At 42.2% G+C, this 21,563-nt stretch overlaps 1 protein-coding gene across 5 annotated transcripts in view; it reads left to right on the top strand.

The window, feature by feature from the left end:
* Positions 1–3,030: 3,030 nt before the first annotated feature.
* LOC138755105 (centromere protein C-like) overlaps positions 3,031–21,563 on the top strand; it is a 118,337-nt gene continuing 99,804 nt past the window's right edge. For 2 of the 5 annotated variants that reach the window (XM_069920419.1, XM_069920429.1), the window contains exons 1-2: positions 3,034–3,184; positions 20,413–20,468. In XM_069920419.1, coding sequence (XP_069776520.1) covers positions 3,155–3,184; positions 20,413–20,468 — 86 coding nt within the window. In that variant the 5' untranslated portion in view covers positions 3,034–3,154. Of the gene's footprint in view, positions 3,185–20,412; positions 20,469–21,563 lie in introns of all 5 variants that reach the window. The other 3 variants (XM_069920438.1, XM_069920446.1, XM_069920410.1) reach the window with 3 other exon arrangements.

Raw genomic sequence — 21,563 nt, 5'->3', positions numbered from 1 at the left:
ATTTCTTCCAGGAACATGGGCTTGTGGTTGGTATAAGAGTACGGAAGAAACCAAATCTCCCCTTCTTCACAAACAGGGAGCAGAGAATTAGGGGGTCCATAGCTAAAAAAAGGTTGAGAATAGCTGCTGTAGATACAAACTGCTACAACAATGAGTTGTGATTGAGTTGTTCGTTAAGCAACCTCTAGAGTGTCATTGAAGTTGCACTCATCCAGTGAAGTGGAGAGAGTTTCATCACACTCTTGAATTGTTCCTTGTATATGGGAGGTAAGAAGAGTTACTTGCCACAGAATTTCTATCCTCTAACCTGATCTTATAGATGCATTGTGTAGATGGTTACTCCAGTTCAGTGTCTAGAAAATGATAAACCTCCCAGGATATTGATAGTGTGGGAATTCAATGGACTGGTGGATATTTTATTGTTAAACCCAATATTGCTTGGCACTTGAAAGGTGCAAATGCTTCTTGCCACCTATCAGCCCAGGCCTAGATATTGTCTAAGTCTTGCAATCATCAATGAATATTTCACTTTTTGGCCTTGTGACTGAAAGAAAATTAATGATGACCAGCTAAAGACAGTTGGGCTAAGGGTACTACACTGAGGAACTTCTGCTGAGACATTCTATGGCTCAGATGATTCACCTCCAACAATTACAACCATTTTAGTTGTGGTATTTCACATTAAAACTGCATTCTGGATTGCTATCTGCACACCAATTGTAACATTGAACTATATATATATGTATATATAAATATGTATATATATAAATATATGTATATATATATATATATATAAATATATGTATATATATATATATATACATATATGTATATATATGTATATATATATAAATATATGTATGTATATATGTATATATATATAAATATATGTATGTATATATGTATATATATATAAATATATGTATGTATATATGTATATATATAAATATATGTATATATATAAATATAAATATATGTATGTATATATATATATAAATATATGTATGTATATATGTATATATATATAAATATATGTATGTATACATGTATAAATATATGTATGTGTATATATATATAAATATATGTATGTGTATATATATATATAAATATATGTATGTGTGTATATATATATAAATATATGTATGTGTGTATATATATATAAATATATGTATGTGTATATATATATATATAAATATATGTATGTGTATATATATATATATAAATATATGTATGTGTATATGTATGTGTATGCATGTATTCCTTAACTATTCCCTTCTGTAATTAATGTAAATCGGTGTCAAAGCCATGGAGCAATTAACATTATATAAACAGACTGGTTTGAATATTTACACCATATGTGCTTTCAACTTAAAAAAAAATCCATGGATAATTTTGTTGTCAAGTGCAATACTTCATTGATTTTTCTCAAAAGAATGATGAACATTCACTGCTACTTTAAAAGCGTGCACATGTTAGTGGTTTGGCTTCTTTGGTAGCACTTAGCTGAATCAGAATTGTGCAGTCAAGTTCCCCAATGGTCTTCATTCAGTGTATTACCAACTGCATCACTGGGGCTACTAACCTTTCGAAAGACTCAATTTGAAGGTTCTCTTTGCAACAGACAACCAATGCATATACACAGTTTATATATTATTAATAGATAGTAGAGTCAAAGAGAGTTGTTTTAGCTATCCTTCATCAATTCAACTGACTGTGGGAAGAAGTTCCTCAGCCTGGTGGTTTTAGCTCTCATGCTTCTATGTTTTTCCTGAGAGGAGTAGCTGGAAGATGCTGCATGTGGAGTGGTAGGGGTCCCCCCTGATTAAGTGAGCTATCTTTACACAATGATCCTGGTAAATCACATCAATGGGAGGAAGGAGACTCCAGTGATCCTCTCTGGTGCTTTGGGGTAGATCAAACTATCCTTTATGTAGCATTAACTGATGTTTTGGGCTTGACCCATTCAGAGAATGCCGGCAGGCATCTGAACAAAAAGGTAGGAGATGATAGGTGGAGAAAGGTGGGAGGGGACTCAACCCATCAAGGCTGAAATGTTGGTTATGTACTTTTATCATTGCTACATAAAGGGCACTGACCTGCTGAGCTTCTGCAGCATTTTATGTTTTTACTTCAAACACTGTGTCTACAGATTTTTGTGATTTTACTCTCTGGTGCTTACGGCAACCATACCACACTGGCCAGGATGCTGTTGATAGAGCTCCTGTAGAAAGTTGATAGAATGATAGCTGGTAGCCTTTCCTGCCTCAGCCTTCAATGGAAGTGTAGTCGCTGTTGCACCTTCCTGACAAGTGAGATGTTTTGGGTTCAGAATAGGTCACTTCTTAAGTGGACTCTGAGGAACATGCCCGAACTATTGATGTGTAGTCTTCTCTGGTTCCTCAAGTTGACAAGCATGTCCTTTTTTTGTGTCCATGTTGAAACTCGGGATATTTATTGCATGAGGGAAAATGGAATTAGGTTAGATTTCAAGGTTGTGATGTCCAAGAACCGGATTCTTTCGATGCTGGCAATAAGTGCACTACCCCACAAGTGACAGCAGTCGCAATCTCAAGTACAATCATACACCATGAAACAAGTTCTTCAGCTCAACTGGTCCCTGCTAATTAGGTTGGCATTCTTGGCCAAATATCTCTTGAATGTAATTAGATTTGTAATTGTACTGTCCATGTAGAGTTTGCTGTTTCTTCCTCTGACCACATGGGCTTCCCAGGAGCTCCAGCGACCTCTCGCCTCCCAAAGGTGGACATTAGCCGCTGTCTCTGGATGAGGGGCAGAAGTTGATGGGGATGTAGGGGAAATAAATGTCTTTGGGCAGTAATTACTGAAAGGGCCGAATACCTCTAGCAACAGTAGTTTTCTTCGGCCAAACTTCGGGAACAAAGTGCTCTGACCAATGAATGACCTGCATCTTCTGCCATCGATGCTCCCTGACCCGAGCCGACCCCGTGAACGCAGAGTGATGACGTGAGCCGACCCCGTGAACGCAGAGTGATGACGTGAGCCGACCCCGTGAACGCAGAGTGATGACGTATGCCCACTTGTTTTTGGCGCGCGCCTGCAAGGCCGGACGGGCCGCTTGGAGCGCGCTTGAACGGAGGGAAGGAAAGTCGGCGACGGTCGGTCGGGCGGCGGCATGAGCGAAGAAACGGCGCTGCCCAGGCTGGTGAGTTACGGGGCAGTGGCTCCGAGCTCTGGGCTGAGCAGCGGCCTTGGGTCTAGGCAGAGGGGTGTAGGATGTGAAGTGGTCACGGTGACGGTCGGGAACTGGTCAGCGTCTGCTGGAGGAAGTCGTCAAGACACTCACCCGTTAGTGGTGGACATTGGCCGCAGTTCCCCCCCCCCCCCCCCCTCAATCCCATCCCATCCCAGCACCTATATGTCTACGGTTAACGTCAGACTCAGACGGCGGGGAGGAGAGGGGGGGGGGTGGGGGTAGGGGGGGGGGGTGGGGGGTAGGGGGGGGAGGGGGGGGGGTGGGGGTAGGGGGGGGGGGTGGGGGGTAGGGGGGGGAGGGGGGGGGTGGGGGGTAGGGGGGGAGGGGGGGGGTGGGGGGTAGGGGGGGGGTGGGGGGTAGGGGGGGAGGGGGGGGGTGGGGGGTAGGGGGGGGGTGGGGGGTAGGGGGGGGGTGGGGGGTAGGGGGGGGGTGGGGGGTAGGGGGGGGGTGGGGGGTAGGGGGGGAGGGGGGGGGTGGGGGGTAGGGGGGGGGGTGGGGGATAGGGGGGGGAGGGGGGGGGGTAGGGGGGGGGTAGGGGGGGGAGGGGGGGGGGTAGGGGGGGGAGGGGGGGGTGGGGGGGGGGTGGGGGGGAGGGGGGGGGCAGGGGGGGAGGGGGGGGGGTAGGGGGGGTAGGGGGGGTGGGGGGTAGGGGGGGTGGGGGGTAGGGGGGGTGGGGGGTAGGGGGGGTGGGGGGTAGGGGGGGTGGGGGGGTGGGGGGTAGGGGGGTGGGGGGTAGGGGGGGTGGGGGGTAGGGGGGGTGGGGGGTGGGGGGGGGTGGGGGGGGGTAGGGGGGGTGGGGGGTAGGGGTGGGGGGGGGGTGTGAAACCAGTTTGATGGGTCTCAAAAGGGTAACGAGTCTGAACGCAGCTGAGTGAACGGTAGTTTTATTTAAAAGACACTTGCACTCTCGCCACCAAGCTGTACACTCGCAACCACTCGTGGGTACTAGGCTTTACAGTCAAGTTGCACCCCCTTCCCTTCCCTTGATGACCCTGCTAGGCACGGCTCTATCTAAATTGGGGACCTCGCCAAACCATACTACTGATCCCAACCCTTTGCCTGTGCACACCCTCCAGAGTTGCCCACAGTTCCCAACCTGGAGCAGAACCCGGCTTAGTCCCCGAGGAGAAAGAAGGAGCAATGTGGTGAGCTTTATAGTGCCCTCGGCTGGAGGGTCTGGCCCAGGTACCATGCGGCAATTAAAGGGGCCAATGACCAAGAGTGCGCTGACCTGTGGGCAGGGCTTGACCGGCACGTGAGGTGACTTCCGATCAGGTTCCAGGTGGAGAGGTCACATGCCCTCCGCAGTCTGCATTCCCACCAAATTCCAGATTGAGGGGTTCATACGGACTTCCCGTAATCCGCACTACAGGGTGAGGGCGTGTGCGGCATGGTTTTGTGTGGCAGCTGGGATGTACCTGATGAGTAAATGATCTTGAGTCCTTGTGATTTTACAGAGTGAGATATTCAGCACAGAAACGGGCCCTTTGGTCCATTTCCTTCATACCATTGAACCTGGCCCCATTTCCAGGCATTTGCCCAACATCCCTCTGAACCTTTCCTATCTATGTACCTGTATAAATATCCTATGAAGTGTAACACAAAAGTCTGCAAAACTGTAATTAATGAAAGCACAGTGGTGGAGAAACTAAATCAGCTGTCTGACCTTCTGAGTTTCTCCAGCATTGTATTTTAAAATGTCTTATCAATGTTATATTTGTTCCTGCTCCTACCACATCTTCTGGCATCTTGTTCTCACATTACCTACCACCTCTGTGATGAGGGTCCCTTTGAAATCTTTCCCCTCTTACCTTAAATCTATGCCCTCTAGTTTTGGACTCCCTTACTCTGGAGGAAAAAGGCTTTGACCATTTACTTTATTTTTGCTGCTCATGATTTTATAAATCTTTTTAAGGTAGCCCCTCAATCTCCTGTACTCCAGGGAGAAAAGTGCCAGTCTATCCAAACTCTCCTTATAATTTAAGCACACCAAACATTCTTGAGAATGATTTGCGAACAGACCAGAAGACACATTATCAGAAATAGACTCTTCAGCCTATTGAGTCTGTCCCACCATTTAATCATGAACTGATCCATTTTCCCACTCAGCCCCTCTGCCTGGTCTTCTCCACATAACCTTTGATGCTAATCAAGAACCTATTAATCGCTGCCTTAAATACACCTAATGTCCTGACCTTCACAACCACCTATGGCAAAAAATTCCACAAATTTTCCACCCTTTGGCTGAAGAAATTTATGATTCTCTGTTCTAAATGGACACCATTCAACCCTCTTGTCCTAGACTCTCCCACCTTTCTACATTCACTCTGTCCACGTTTATTAACATTCAAAATGTTTCAATGAGATTCCATCTCATTCTCCTAAATTTCATCAAGTAAAGACCAAGAGCTCCTTGTATAATAAACCCTTTCATTCCCAAAGTCATCCTTGTGAACCTTTTCTGAACCCTCTCCAATGTCAGCACATCCTTTCACAAATGAGGAGCCCAAAACTACTCACATTACCCAGATGAGGTGCCACCACTTCCTTATAAAGCCTCAACATCACATCCCTGCTCTTCTCTTCCTCTTGAAATGAATGCCAGCATTGCATTTGCCTTCTTCACCACTGACGCAGCATGCAGGTTTACCTTCAGGCTATCCTGTACAAGGACTCACAGGTCCCTTTGCATCTGGATAGTTTTGATTTTCTCCCCATTTAAAAAAATGTCTGCCAGTTTATTTTTTTCCACCAAAGTGTATGACCATATTCTTTCTCACCTTGTTTTTCATGTGCTATTTCTCTGCCTATTCTCCTAATCCATGTAAGTCCTACTGCATCCTCCCTATTTCCTCAACACTGCCTACTCCTCCGTGTACCTTCATATCATCTGTAAACTTGGCTACAAAGCTATTTATTTGTTCCATAATCTAAATCATTAAATATATAATTTAAAAAAGTGGCCCTAACACTGACCCATGTGGAAAAGCACTAGCAACTGGCAGCCATTCAGAAGATGGTCCCTGTATTCCTACTATTTGCTTCCTGGTAATCAGCTAATGCTCTTCCCATGCTGGTATGTTTCCTGTTGTATCATGGGCTCTTGTTATGTAGCCTCGCATGTGGCATCTTGTCAAAGGCCTTCTGAAAATCCAAATACACAAAAAAAACTTTAACCTGATTATCACTTCTGTATAGAATTTCAATAGAAAATCTTGCTTGATAATTCAACCTACTATTTATTGTTATATAATAAAATAGAAATGTAATATTACACAAAATTGCCTTTAATCTGCTGTAAGGCAGACAAAGATTCGCAATTAGCATTGCCCGACACTACTTTCAGTCAGAGAAGCAAAAGAGAGTCATCGGAGTCATTGACCTGTGGATTTGCCTCCAGTGCTCCTGCAGACTGGAAGCCACACAAATCTCCAGTTCAGTTCAAACCATCAGCAACCTGAACATCAAACACGATAAAGAGGCCTTCAGTGCTCAGGGTCCTTGCCCTCAGCATCCACTTGAATCCTGGTTCCAATACCTGGTTCTCATGAGCCCACAGCCTGGTGTGAGTCCTTTGACCTCAGGTTGTCAGGGGCCCACAACCTGTGTGGATTCCTTGCCTGCAAATGACCAACAGCTCTCTTCCTATGTGTGTGCTTCAGCTGCAGAACCCCTTGCTGGACCAAACCATGGTCACTGTCCTTAGGATTGTCTCTCTGCTTCTCCTTCTCAACAGATGTTCTCCCTGTTACCTGTGCCCTGCACCAGACTGCTGCTTCCCTGGAGTCTGCAAGCCCTCGAGGCTGCTGCCGAACATCGGCGTCACCATTTGGGGTCTAGACCCTGCTGTCGCAGAATTTTAAATAAAACACCGACAGTCCTATGACAGGTTGTTTATAGCCTCTACAGAGCCGTTGGCAGTGGGACTCAGGCGGTAGAATCCATAGTTTTGTCTCCACTCCCTGCTCTCCCAGGTCCACATCAGCTGCTGCCATTACAGCAGATCCAGCAGTACTGCCATTTTTTTCCCCTCTTTCCTTTGATTCTGACTGGAAGGGCTGTCTGCAACTTTTCAGCTCAATCACATCCTTTGAATGACTGGGTGCACTGATTTAATTGTTGAATTGTTCATTGTCAAGTGTACCAAGACACTGAAAACCTTATTTTGCAGCCATACAGGAAGTTTGCAAAAAGTCACCAAGAGAAAGAGGCCAGAAAAAGCCCTTGAAGTCAGAATCAAGAACAAGGAGATAACAGAACAATTTGGTTTGTTCTTCACTAAGGAAGGTGCACCACATTCTGGGGGTTTGAGAAAGTAGCAATTGATGGAAATTGTCATCAGTTATGAAATTGTTTTGGATAAATTGATGGAGGCATGATAGTCTGGATCCAAAAGTGCTTAAGAATGCATTAGTGATTATTTTCCATCATCTTTACACTCTGAACCAGTTCTCTTGGATTGGAGGGTTGTTAATGTATCAGTCTTTAAAGGCGCGAGAGAGATATTGGGGAGCCTGACTTCAGTGGTGGGGAAAATGCAGGTGTTAATTATTAAAGATGTTATTGCATATATGGGGAGGGGTGACAGGATTGACAAATCTAGAATTTTTTTAGGATATAACCAGTAGAGCAGTAGAGTGGACTATGATGACTGAGTTGAAGTGGTGCCTTTGTATTTTCAAAAGGCTTTGGATAAGGTCCCGCATAGGAGGTTGGTGTGCAAAATTGGAGAATGTAGTAGAGAACTTATTATGCTGACTTGGATAGAAAGGTGGTTGACAGGCATGAAAAAGAGAACGGTAATAAATGGATCCTTTTTCAGATTGCCAGGCAGCATATAGTGGGGTGCAGAAAGTTCAGTACAGGCACTGGGATCCCATCTCTTTACAGTGAATATTGTTCAAAGTTCAAATTTATTGTTAAGAATACATACATGAAATCACATGCAACCCTGAGATTCTTTTTCCTGTGGGTCGGACAGAATTTCTAATTACTGTAAACTATACTCAAGAAGAAAAAAATGGGCACACAGAAAGAAATGTAAACAAGCTGTGCCAATGCAGAAATAATAAGGAAAGTATGAGTCCTTAAATGAAGCTCCTAGTCTGTTGTTTAGGTGTCTGATGGTTGAGGGTTAGCAACTATTCTTGAACCTGATGATATGAGTCCTGTGGCACCTGTACTTCCTTCCTGATGGTAGCAGTGAGAACAGAGCATGTCATGGGTAGTATGTATCCTTGATGATTGCTGCTGCTCTCGACAGCAATGTTCCATGTTGATATTCTTGATGATGGGGAGAGTTGCCCGTGATGCACTAGGCTGTTGTCCACTACCTTTTACAGACTCTGATGCAGGCAGTCAGCACACTTGCTGTAGAAGTTTGCCTCGGTTTCCGATGTCATACTGAACCTTAGCAAATTCCTGAGGAGGTAGAGATGCTTTATTCACGATGGCATTAATATGATGGGTCCAGGAAAGGCCCTCTGAGATAGTGAGGCCCCCCCCCCCCCACCAACAAAGCAATTTCAAGTTGCTCACCCTCGCCACCCCTAATTCCCCAGTGATCATACAACTCTGATTTTCCTTTCCTAAAGTCTACTATCATCTCTTGGTTCTTGGTGATGTTGAGTGAGAGGGGTGTTAGTACACCACTTAGCCAAGTTTTCAACTTTCCTCCTGTATGCTGATTCATCACCCCTTTTTATACAACCTACTGCAGTGGTAGCAAATTTTACATGCTGCTGCTGTTGTATGTAGTCCCACAGTTATTGGTGTGTAATGTTAATTAATGTGATGAAGAAATTGTATGTAATATCTCCATATTTGCAGGTGACTCTCATTTGAGTGGCATTGAAAGTTGTGAGGAAGATTCCAAGAGGCTGCAGAGTGACTTGGACAGATTAGGAAAACAGACAGATTTATGCCAGATGTAGTAATAATGCCAATAAACGTGAGGTTTTTCACTTTGTCAAGTCAGGATAAGGGCGTCGTAGTGATTAGTGCAATGCCTTTACAGTGCTAGCGATCGGGACTGGTCCAGGGTTCAAATCCCTTGCAATGTGTAAGGAGCTTGTACGTTCTCCCCGTGTCTGTGTGGGTTTTCTCTGGGGGCTCAGTTTCCTCCATTGTTCAAAATGTACCAGGGGTGTAGGTTAATGGGTTGTAAATTGGGCAGAGAGCATAGACTCGTGGGCCAAAATTGCCTGTTTGTCTAAATTTAAATATTGTCATCTGATTGCAAAAGTTCAACTTAATAAAACAGTGTTCTCCGTTTCTTGGTACAAATCAAGTAGACACACAACCAGACATAATGCACTTACAGACAAACAATGCATATGCAGGATAAGGATTTACAAGTAAATAAATATTGTTTTGTACATATTAGAGACTTGGACGGTGAGTGTGAGCAGTTACTTTGGTCATTCAGCTTTCTCACTGCCCGTGGAAAGAAGCCGTTCCTCAGCTTGGTAGTTTTGGCTCTGATACTCCTGTATCTCTTCCCTGACAAGAGCAGCTGAAAGGTGCAGTGTGCAAAGTGGAAGGGATAGATTTTGCGTGCCCTCTTCAGATAATGATCCTGGTAGATTGCTTAGACTGGGGGGATGGAGACTGCAGTAATCCTTTCTGCCACTCATGTGGTCCTGTGGATTGACCTCTGATCCATTTTTCTGCACCAACTGTAATGCAGCCAGCCAGGATGCTCTCGATAGAGCTCCTATAGAAGGATGACATAATAGTGGCCGGTAGCCTTGCCCACTTCAGTCTTCTCAGGAAGTGCAATTGCTGCTGCTCCTTCCTGACAAGTGAGATATTGAGCATCCAAGATTGGTCACTAGTTAAGTGAACTCCACAGAATTTGGTGCTCTCCACTTTACTACAGTTATTGATGTGTAGTGGAGGATGGACATTCCTGGTCCTGAAGTCCATGATAATCACCTTCGTCTTGTCCCGTTGAGACTCAGGTTGTTGCTCTCGCACCATTTCAAAAAATTTTTCACCTCTTCTCTGAAGTGCGACTCATTGTTGTTGCTGATGAGGCCAATTACTATTGTGTCATCTGCAAACTTGATGGCACTATTGGAGTTGGATCTGGCAATGCAGTTGTGGATCAGTAGCATGAGCAGGAATGAGCTGAGCACACAGCCCTGAGGTGTGCCAGTGCTCAGCGTGACGGTGGCTGTATTATAAAGGCATATTATCTGAGTGGTGAGAAATAAGGAAAATGATAGGTATCATATAAGGGCAAGAGGGAAATTTCAAGGGAGATGTCAGAGGTACATCTTTTTACACAGCTAGTAGTGGGTGAGTGGAATTTATTGCCAGGGTTGATGGTGGAAGCTGATGCAATGGGAACATTTAAAAGAATCTTGGAAAGGCACATGGATGCAAGAAAAAAAGAGCATTATGGGTGAAATGTAGGGAAGGTTTAGCTGAGTAAATTTATATAGGCTGGCATAGCATTGTGGGCTGAAAAACCTGTACTCTGATGTTATGTTATATGCTCTTGGGGTATTTGCAGTTGATTGCTTAATGCTAATCTCTGTTACTCAAGACATGAAGCAGTTTATCAGAGATTAAGGAGACTGGGACTTAATTCATTGGAATGTAGACGACTGAGAGGGGACTTGATAGAGGTATTTAAAATTATGAAAGGAATAGGTAGACTAGACATAAACAGACTCTTTCCCCTGAGGCCAGGGGAGGTTGGAATAAGAGGCCATGAGTTAAGGGTAAGGGGGCAACACTTTAGGAGAAATATTAGAGGTGGCTTTTTCACTCAGCGAGTGGTGGCAGAATGGAATGAACTTCCGAATGAGATAGTTGTGGCAGGGTCCCTTCTATCATTTAAGAGAAGGTTGGATGTGTACATGGAGGTGAGGGGGTTGGAGGGTAATTGGCGGTGAGCGGGAGGTTTGAGCTAATGGAGTTGTTCTAGTGAACCGGTACGGACTCGAAAGGCCGACATGGCCTGTTTCCACGCCATAAATGGTTATATGGTGCATCATTCACACCTTGATTATTATATTCAGATTTGGTCTCCAAATCTATTGAGGAAATATGCCAAAGATTTATCAGACTGATTCCTGGGATGACAGGAGAGACATATAAAGAAATCCTAGATAGACTAGTGTTATATTATTTGAATTTGGAAGAATGAGGGGGATATACATAGAAGCATATAAAATTCTATCAGGGCCAGACAGATTAGATGCAGGAAGAATGTTCCAGATTTTGGAAAGTCCAGAATGGGTCGGGGGGGGGGGGAGCTGGTGGAGGTGGGGGGGGGTCACAGTGTAAGGATAGGTTTAAACCATTTGGGACAGAGAAGAGTTATGAACTTGTGGATCTCCCTGCTGGAGAAAGTTGTTGGATGTGGCCCTTTTGCTGAAGGGATCAAAGAGTAAGGAGAGAAAGCAACAGTAGAGTATTGAAGTCGTATGATTAACCATGGTTGTATTTAATGATTGTGCAGGCTTTCCAAATGCTTGATTCTGTAAATAGTTCTTTGGCTTGGCTTCGCGGATGAAGATTTATGGAGGGGGTAAATGTCCACGTCAGCTGCAGGCTCGTTTGTGGCTGACAAGTCCGATGCGGGACAGGCAGACACGGTTGCAGGGGATAATTGGTCAGTTGGGGTTGGGTGTTGGGTTTTTCCTCCTTTGTCTTTTGTCAATGAGGTGGGCTCTGCGGTCTTCTTCAAAGGAGGTTGCTGCCCGCCGAACTGTGAGGCGCCAAGATGTACGGTTTGAGGCGATATCAGCCCACTGGCGGTGGTCAATGTGGCAGGCACCAAGAGATTTCTTTAGGCAGTCCTTGTACCTCTTCTTTGGTGCACCTCTGTCACGGTGGCCAGTGGAGAGCTCGCCATATAACACGATCTTGGGAAGGCGATGGTCCTCCATTCTGGAGACGTGACCCACCCAGCGCAGCTGGATCTTCAGCAGCGTGGACTCGATGCTGTCGGCGTCTGCCATCTCGAGTACTTCGATGTTAGGAATGAAGGCGCTCCAATGAATGTTGAGGATGGAGCGGAGACAACGCTGGTGGAAGCGTTCTAGGAGCCGTAGGTGATGCCGGTAGAGGACCCATGATTCGGAGCCGAACAGGAGTGTGGGTATGACAACGGCTCTGTATGCGCTTATCTTTGTGAGGTTTTTCAGTTGGTTGTTTTTCCAGACTCTTTTGTGTAGTCTTCCAAAGGCGCTATTTGCCTTGGCGAGTCTGTTGTCTATCTCGTTGTCGATCCTTGCATCTGATGAAAGGGTGCAGCTGAGATAGGTAAACTGGTTGACCGTTTTGAGTTTTGTGTGCCTGATGGAGATGTGGGGGGGCTGGTAGTCAAGGTGGGGAGCTGGCTGATGGAGGACCTCCGTTTTCTTCAGGCTGACTTCCAGGCCAAACATTTTGGCAGTTTCCGCAAAACAGGACGTCAAGCGCTGAAGAGCTGGCTCTGAATGGGCAATTAAAGCGGCATCGTCTGCAAAGAGTAGTTCACGGACAAGTTTCTCTTGTGTCTTGGTGTGAGCTTGCAGGCGCCTCAGATTGAAGAGACTGCCATCCGTGCGGTACCGGATGTAAACAGCATCTTCATTGTTGAGGTCTTTCATGGCTTGTTTCAGCATCATGCTGATAAAGATTGAAAAGAGGGTTGGTGCGAGAACACAGCCTTGCTTCACGCCACTGTTAATGGAGAAGGGTTCAGAGAGCTCATTGCTGTATCTGACCCGACCTTGTTGGTTTTCGTGCAGTTGGATAACCATGTTGAGTACATTGCTGAGAAGTATACGGGGGGCTGGTCTACATTGTTGCTTGGTCAGGTACTAGAATTCTGTAAGTAGTACATTGCTGAGAAGTATACGGGGGGCTGGTCTACATTGTTGCTTGGTCAGATACTAGAATTCTGTAAGTAGTACATTGCTGAGAAGTATACGGGGGTCTGGTCTACATTGTTGCTTCGTCATAGGAACATAGGAAGTAGGAACAGGAGTAGGCCAAAAATGGCCCATCGAGCCTGCACCGCCATTCAATACGATCATGGCTGATCTAATTTATGAATTAACTCCACCTACCTGCCTTCTCCCCATATCCCGTAATTCCTCTATCATGGTCAGGCACTAGAATTTGGTAGTTTTGAGATGTTCATCTTCAAAACCTCTGCACTCATACAGCCAAGGGCTGTGTTGTCCAGATGGTAATGGTGAATCTCCTCATTGATGCCTGATTTTATTGAGATGCAATTTTGGCGAATAGGTGCACACTTGTAGGCTGTCATTGTGGAATTTTATTGTATGGGTTGGGGCAATACTGTTTGAGATGTCTGCAATCTGGTGGTCACCCATAATACATGGAAATATCTCTTTAAAGTGGAAATTTTGCTCTCAATATGGTGAGATAGGTTACTGAAATAGAGAACTTTTTTTAAAGCAATTTTATGTGCTGCATTTATATGCAATCATAAATTTTAAATCAAGTGCCAGTACCACTTTCACAATATTTTTCTCAGTCAAAAAGACTACATAGTGGTGCTACAGGTAGTGCAGCTGTCCTACAGCCTCTGTGACTTGGACTAGTTTCTGAACTCTGATGCTGTATTAGTGGTTGCATGGATTTCCTCCAGGAGCTCCTGTCTTCCCGCCCACCCCCCTCGCCCCAAACGCTTCAGACTTTAATTCTGCCCAGCATATGTAGCTGGTGCTTGATAGGGTAATAAGTGGGGTAATGGTTTTGCTTTAAGAATTGGTATTGTAGAGGAGGAGTCACGTGATGGAGTAGTGGCTGGTCGGGGAACTCCAGCCCTCTCCGGAAAAGTTAAAAAAAAAACAGAGAAAACCCAAAGGCGCAAACACAAAAATTAAAATAAAGTGAAAGTAAAGGTGGGAAGAAAATGGCAACGAAGAGAGAAAAGTCGAAAGCAACGGGAGGAAGAGAAGAAGAAAAGACATCGGAAGAAGAAGGTGAAGGCCTTACCTGTCCAAGGAAGCCCGCCGCGGAGAGAGAAGCCCACTCCCTAAGGTCAGTTGAAGTCCCGAACTCGGGACTACAAAAAAGGCTCATGAAGCCAAGCAAAAGTGCGCAACCGCGCATGCGCGACAACTCGCAAGACAAAAACACTGACGGGAGGGGGGACCAGCTGAGAATGACAGCCACAACACAACAACAAGAGGAGAACATAGAAAATAACGAGAACAAGAAAGAAGAGAGTAAAAAGAAATCAAAGAAACAAAAGATGATCAACCAAGAAGAAGAGGAAGAACACAGAGAAATGGAAGAAGAAAGGAAGGGCAAGACAATGGATATATTTTATTTTAAAGAATATATGGAATCAGTAAAAGAATGGCAATCACAAGAATTTAGTGAAATAAAAAGAATAAAAAGTACAGAAGAAAAAATGAATAGATTAGAGATGGTCATGTCAGATATAGGAAAAAGAGTGGACAAGGTGGAAGAACGAGAAACAGCCGTAGAAATGGAAGTAGAGGACTTAAAAAAGAAATTATAAGAATCTAATAAAAAAGTTAAAGAGACACAAGAGCTGTTAGCTCAGAAGATAGATATAATGGAAAATTACAATAGAAGAAATAATATAGATAGTGGGCCTTAAAGAAGTTGAAGAAGGCAAGAATATGAGAGAATTTATAAAAGATTGGATCCCCAGGGTCCTAGGAAGACCAGAATTACAGGAATAAATGGAAATAGAAAGGGCACATAGAACATTAGCCCCTAAACCACAACCACAACAAAAACCAAGATCCATTTTAGTAAAATTCCTAAGATATACAACAAGAGAAAATATATTGGAGAAAGCAATGAAGAAAATAAGAGAAGACAAAAAGCCACTGGAATACAAATGTCAAAAAATTTTTTTCTATCCAGATATAAGTTTTGAACTCCTGAAGAAGAGGAAGGAGTTTAATACAGGAAAAGCGATCCTATGGAAAAAAGGATATAAATTTATGCTAAAGTACCCAGCGGTACTTAAAATAGTTATTCCAGGGCAGCAAAACAAACTATTCTCGGATCCAGAGGAAGCACGAAAATTTGCAGAACTACAAAACAGACAGAGAGATGAAGAAATGTAACAAGAGCAAAAATGACCACGAACTAGGTGTATATGGGTATATATATATATCTTCTTTGGCTTGGCTTCACGGACGAAGATTTATGGAGGGGGTAAAAGTCCACGTCAGCTGCAGGCTCGATTGTGGCTGACAAGTCCGATGCAGGACAGGCAGACGCGGTTGCAGGGGAAAATTGGTTGGTTGGGGTTGGGTGTTGGGTTTTTCCTCCTTTGTCTTTTGTCAGTGAGGTGGGCTCTGCGGTCTTCTTCAAAGGAGGTTGCTGCCCGCCGAACTGTGAGGCGCCAAGATGCACGGTTGGAGGCGATATCAGCCCACTGGCGGTGGTCAATGTGGCAGGCACCAAGAGATTTCTTTAGGCAGTCCTTGTACCTCTTCTTTGGTGCACCTCTGTTACGGAGGCCAGTGGAGAGCTCGCCATATAACACGATCTTGGGAAGGCGATGGTCCTCCATTCTGGAGACGTGACCCACCCAGCGCAGCTGGATCTTCAGCAGCGTGGACTCGATGCTGTCGGCCTCTGCCATCTCGAGTACTTCGATGTTAGGGATGAAGTCGCTCCAATGAATTTTGAGGATGGAGCGGAGACAACGCTGGTGGAAGCGTTCTAGGAGCCGTAGGTGTACATGTGTGTATGTGTATTTAAAGGAAAATATATAGAGTATAGATAAGGATTAATAAGGGAATGAAAGGGAAGAGAGGAAGTAAGGAGGGAATTAAGAGAGTGACCTTTGTTGTATATGAAAATTAAAATCTTTTCTGGGGGTGTGGGCTGAGTGGGTGGGCTGAGTGGGGAGGAGTTATGGTCACTGTGAAATCAGTTGACACTTGCGAGTGAATTCGCAAATCCAAATGGAGAGGGGAGATGTGGTTGCCCGACAAGGGATAAAGGGCAACTCAGGAAGGGGAGGGGATAGTGGGGTTAAATAAATTTTAGATAGGAGAATAAGGGAAATGTTTTATGTTTTAGAAATGTTGTCTTATAAAGTGTTGGAAAAAAAAGCAGAAATGGATAAGAAGGAAAGGTGATGATGAGGAAACGGAAAGCAAAGATAAACAATGTATGAAATGGCTATTTTGAACTATATGACTTTAAATATTAATGGAATACATAACCAAATTAAAAGGAAGAAACTGCTAAATTGTTCTGAAAAAAGAAAAAATTGATGTAGCATTCGTGCAAGAAACATACTTAACTGAAGTGGAGCACAAGAAATTAAAGAGAGATTGGATAGGACATGTAACAGCAGCGTCATATAATTCAAAAGCTAGAGGAGTAGCTATATTAATCAGTAAAAATGTACCAATTAAAATAGAAGAGGAAATAATAGATCCAGCAGGGAGATATGTAATGATAAAATGTCAGATATATTCGGAGTTTTGGAATTTACTCAATGTATATTCACCTAACGAAGAAGATCAAAAATTTATGCAAGATAAATTTTGAAGATCGCAGACACGCAAGGGAACATACTAATAGGAGGGGATTTCAACCTTAATTTGGATTCAAACATGGATAAAACTGGGAAAAAATTAACAGAAAGAACAAAGTAACCAAATTTATAATTAAATCGATGCAAGAAATGCAACCTTTGGATATATGGAGGAAACAACACCCAAAGGAAAAGGAATATTCATATTATTCAGGTCGACATAAAACATACTCAAGAATAGACCTATTCCTGTTATCAGCTCGCATGCAAGACAGAGTTAGGAAAACAGAATATAAAGCTAGAATATTATCGGACCACTCATCCCTGATATTGACAATAGAGTTAGAGGACATCCCTCCATGAATGTATAGGTGGAGATTAAACTCCATGCTATTTAAAAGGCAGGATTTTAGAGAATTAATTGAAAGACAAATTAAAATGTACTTTGAAATAAATACGGAATCAGTGAAAGATAAGTATATACTATGGGACGCAATGAAAGCGTTCATCAGAGGGCAAATAATAAGTTATGTAACCAAGATGAAGAAGGACTACAATCAGGAAACAGAGCAGTTGGAAAGGGAAATAGCAAATATAGAAAAAGAATTAGCAACGAAGGAAGACACAACTAAAAGAAGATAATTGGCAGATAAAAAAATAAAATATGAAACACTACAAACATATAAGGTGGAGAAGAACATAATGAAGACAAAACAGAAATATTATGAACTAGGAGAAAAAACGCACAAAAGTCTAGCGTGGCAGCTTAAGACAGAACAAACTAAGAGAATGGTATTGGCATCAAGGAAAAAAGACAAACAAATCACATATAATCCAACGGAAATTAATGAAAACTTCAGAGAATTCTACGAACAATTATACCAAACTGAAAACGAAGGGAAAGAAGACAAAATAGATGAATTTTTAACTAAAGTTGAACTACCGAAATTACAGAGGAACAAAATAAATTAACAGAACCATTTGAAATAGTAGAAATACAAGAGATAATTAAAAAAAAACTACCGAATAATAAAACACCAGGAGAGGATGGATTCCCAATAGAATTCTATAAAACATTTAAAGATTTATTAATTCCTTCCCTCCTGGAAGTAATCAACCAGATTGATAAAACACAAAGCTTACCATATTCATGCAAAACAGCAATAATTACAGTAATACCAAAGACAGGGAAAGATCCACTCGCACCAGCGTCATATAGACCAATATCTTTACTTAACACAGATTATAAGATAATAGCTAAACTATTATCAAACAGATTAGCCGACTATGTACCAAAAATAGTAAATCTAGACCAAACGGGATTTATTAAAAAAAGTTGAACAACAGACAATATTTGTAAATTTATTAACTTAATTCATGCAGTAGAAGGAAATAAAGCTCCAACAGTAGCGGTTGCTTTAGATGCAGAGAAGGCCTTTGACAGAGTAGAATGGAACTATTTATTCAAAGTACTACAAAAATTCAGCTTACCAGAGAAATATATTAATTGGATTAAAGCATTATATAAGGGTCATTGGCGAAAGTGACAGTAAATGGATATATATCAAAACAATTTAACTTAAGCAGATCAACAAGGCAGGGATGCCCACTATCGCCCTTATTGTTTGCGTTAGCCATAGAACCACTAGCAGAACTAATAAGAACAGAAAATAAAATAAAAGGGATAAAAATAAAAGACAAGGAATATAAAATCAGTTTATTTGCAGATGACGTTATAGTATACTTAACGGAACCAGAAATATCAATAAAAGAATTACATAAGCAATTGAAGGAATAAGGAGAAGTGTCGGGATACAAGATTAACGCAAATAAAAGTGAAGCAATGCCAATGAATAATGCGGATTTCTCAAAATTTAAGAAAGAATCACCATTCAGATGGCAAATGCAAGTAATGCGATACCTAGGTATACAAATAAATAAAATTCTTCAAGGTGTTAAAGAAAATAATAAGGAAATTTTTATGGAAAGGGGGGAAACCGAGGATAGCACTAGATAAATTAACAGAATGGTATAAACAAGGAGGCTTACAACTGCCAAACTTTAAAAATTATTATAGAGCCGCACAATTAAGATATCTATCAGATTTTTATCAAACAAGGGAAAAGCCAGATTGGACTAGATTAGAACTAGATAAAATAGGGGAGAAGATACCCGAACATATATTATATAAATGGGATGAAAAATTGGTACAACGTAGGAATTCTCCAGTATTACATCATCAGCTCAATATTTGGAAGAAGATTCATGTAGAAAGGAATAAAGCAAATTACCAACTACCAAAACTAATACTGACGCAAAATCAGTTAATCCCTTTTACAATAGATAACCTTTCCTTTAGAGAATGGGAGAAAAAAGGGATCAAAAGAATAGAAAATTGCTTTTCGGGAAATAAATTATTATCCTTTGAACAAATGAAGGATAAATATAATATAACTCACGATACAGTGTTGGCATACTACCAACTGAAATCCTACTTGAAGGACAAATTGGGAAGCAGTCTGAGGTTACCAGAGGGAAGTAATTTTGAATATGTGATTACAGACAATGATAATCAAAAAATTTATAACAAACATGTATATTAAACTACAAGAAAAGGAGAATGAGGAAACAAATGGTAAAACTAAACAAAAATGGGAACAAGATCTAAACATAAAGATAAAGAAGGAAACATGGGAGAAGTTATGCTCAGGAACTATGAGAAATACAATAAATACGAGGTTACGTATGATACAATCTAACTGGATACACAGGCTATATATTACACCTCAAAAGTTAAATAAATGGGACCCAACAGTATCTGACAGATGTTTTCGCTGTAAAAAGGAAATGGGAACAACAATTCATGCAATCTGGACATGTGAGAAAGTGAAAAAATTTTGGGAAGATCTAAACCAGATATTAAATAAAATCACAAAAAGCAATACACCAAAAAACCCAGAGATCTTATCCTAAGTAACATAAAAAACAAAGAATTTGTACTTGATTTGGATGATGCACAAAAAAGATTTGTACAAATATGGGAGCCATACATGAAACATAATAGAGAAAATCTACCGGGGACATCTACCACCTAAAATGACAGAAGGAGAAGAGAATGAAAAGAACTGACTCAGTGGAATTTCTTGTTTGTTTTTATTGAGTGACAACATTGTTTGACGGGTTTAATGTATCTTAGATTCTGAACTTTAAATGAATGGGAGGGGAGGTAGGGAGGGTGGGATGGGAAGAGGTGGGGGGGGGAGAAAACAACACTATGTATTTGAAAAGGAAAATGCATGTATCTTGATCAATGTGGTTTATAGTGTGAAAAATAAAAAATTTAAAAAAAGAATTGGTATTGAGTCTACGAGCAATGTTAGTTGAGGCATAAATATTGGCTGCGTTAACAGAATTATACTGCTTTTTGCTCAGTGATGTCATATTTTTTTGGCAACCTGAGGGGATAGTTGAACTTCAGTTTAATATTTCACCTGTCAGACTGCAGTGGATGCCAAATTGGATTACATGTTTTGTATCTGAGGTGGAAAACCAGAGCATTCTCACTTAGGGACCAAACCAAAATGCAGAATAGCATATCCAAATGTATATGGAGCTTCTTAAAGCTAACAATGATAAAATGTACACATTTTATATTTTTGTTTTGCAGAAATTGCCAAAACAGCCCTACAGGAGTAGATTCTACAGAGACAATGCATTTGGAAGGTAAAAGAAAATTGAGTTATTTGGACTTTAGTGCTGGTACGGAGTAACTTCTCATTTATTTACAGGCATTTACAAATTTAAATATAACTCAGTGAAAATGTATGAAAATTCATCCACTGCTTTTTGTGATGATGTGAACGGCTGAGTAGAATTTTACTGACTTTTTGCAGTTGTAGCTTTGTAATTATAAGATAAATGAAGGAAAAAGGTTGATTGAAGATTTTTACTCTCAGCCAGATGAATTATTATGTTTATTGGAGTTTTGTTTGGTTTTGAGTTAATGTTCAGTAATTGGTGTTGTTATCACTCTATTTGAATTACTAATGAGTTTACATTTTCTTTTCATCCAGTTAATTAATATAATTTACTGTATCGTGTAGTTATAAAACAAATCATGAGAAGAGGTAATTTAGTCATTTTTGCACGTAGCTCTTGTTTGAAAGAATTATTCAATTAGTTTAACCCATTTGTTTTTGCCCAAAAGCTTTCTGAATACATTAAAACTCCTGTTATCTGGAATTCAAGCAACTAGCAAAAAAAATTGGGAAAATTAAAATAAAATAAAGTAAATGAAAAATAAAATAATAGGTTAAAAAAGGCTAAGTTTAAAATTGTAAAAGTGAACATTCTCTGAATTAACCTTTGCTGAACATGGGAGCAGATATTTCAGCCAGTGGACTGCCTTAGTTGTGTTTTGCTTGTACAGGTACACAGTCCTTTATCCGGAACCCTTGGGGGACAGAGTGTTCCGAATTTTGGATTTTTCTGGATTTCGGAAAGCCAGATTAAACCCACCCGAATTGTGCTGCCGTATCCACTCCCACCCCCTTCCCGTTGTGCTGCCGGTCTCCTCACTCCCTCACCCTCTTGACTCGTGCTACTGGTCTCCCCCCTCGCCCGCCTGACTCTCGCTGCCTGTCTTCCCCCCTCGCCTGCCCAACTCGCGCTGCTGGTCTCTCTCCCACCCCCCGCCCCCCCCCACACCCACCCGACTTGCACAGCTGGTTAGCCCGCCCGACTCTGCTGCCGGTCTTCCCCCCTCACCCACCCAACTTGTGCTGCTGGTCCCTCGCCCGCCCGACTCGCACTGACGGT

The sequence above is a fragment of the Narcine bancroftii genome, chromosome 1 (assembly GCF_036971445.1).
Source record: "Narcine bancroftii isolate sNarBan1 chromosome 1, sNarBan1.hap1, whole genome shotgun sequence".
Classification (NCBI taxonomy): domain Eukaryota; kingdom Metazoa; phylum Chordata; class Chondrichthyes; order Torpediniformes; family Narcinidae; genus Narcine; species Narcine bancroftii.
The sequence above is the reverse complement of the archived record's forward strand: the minus strand, read 5'-3'. Positions and strand labels throughout refer to the sequence as shown.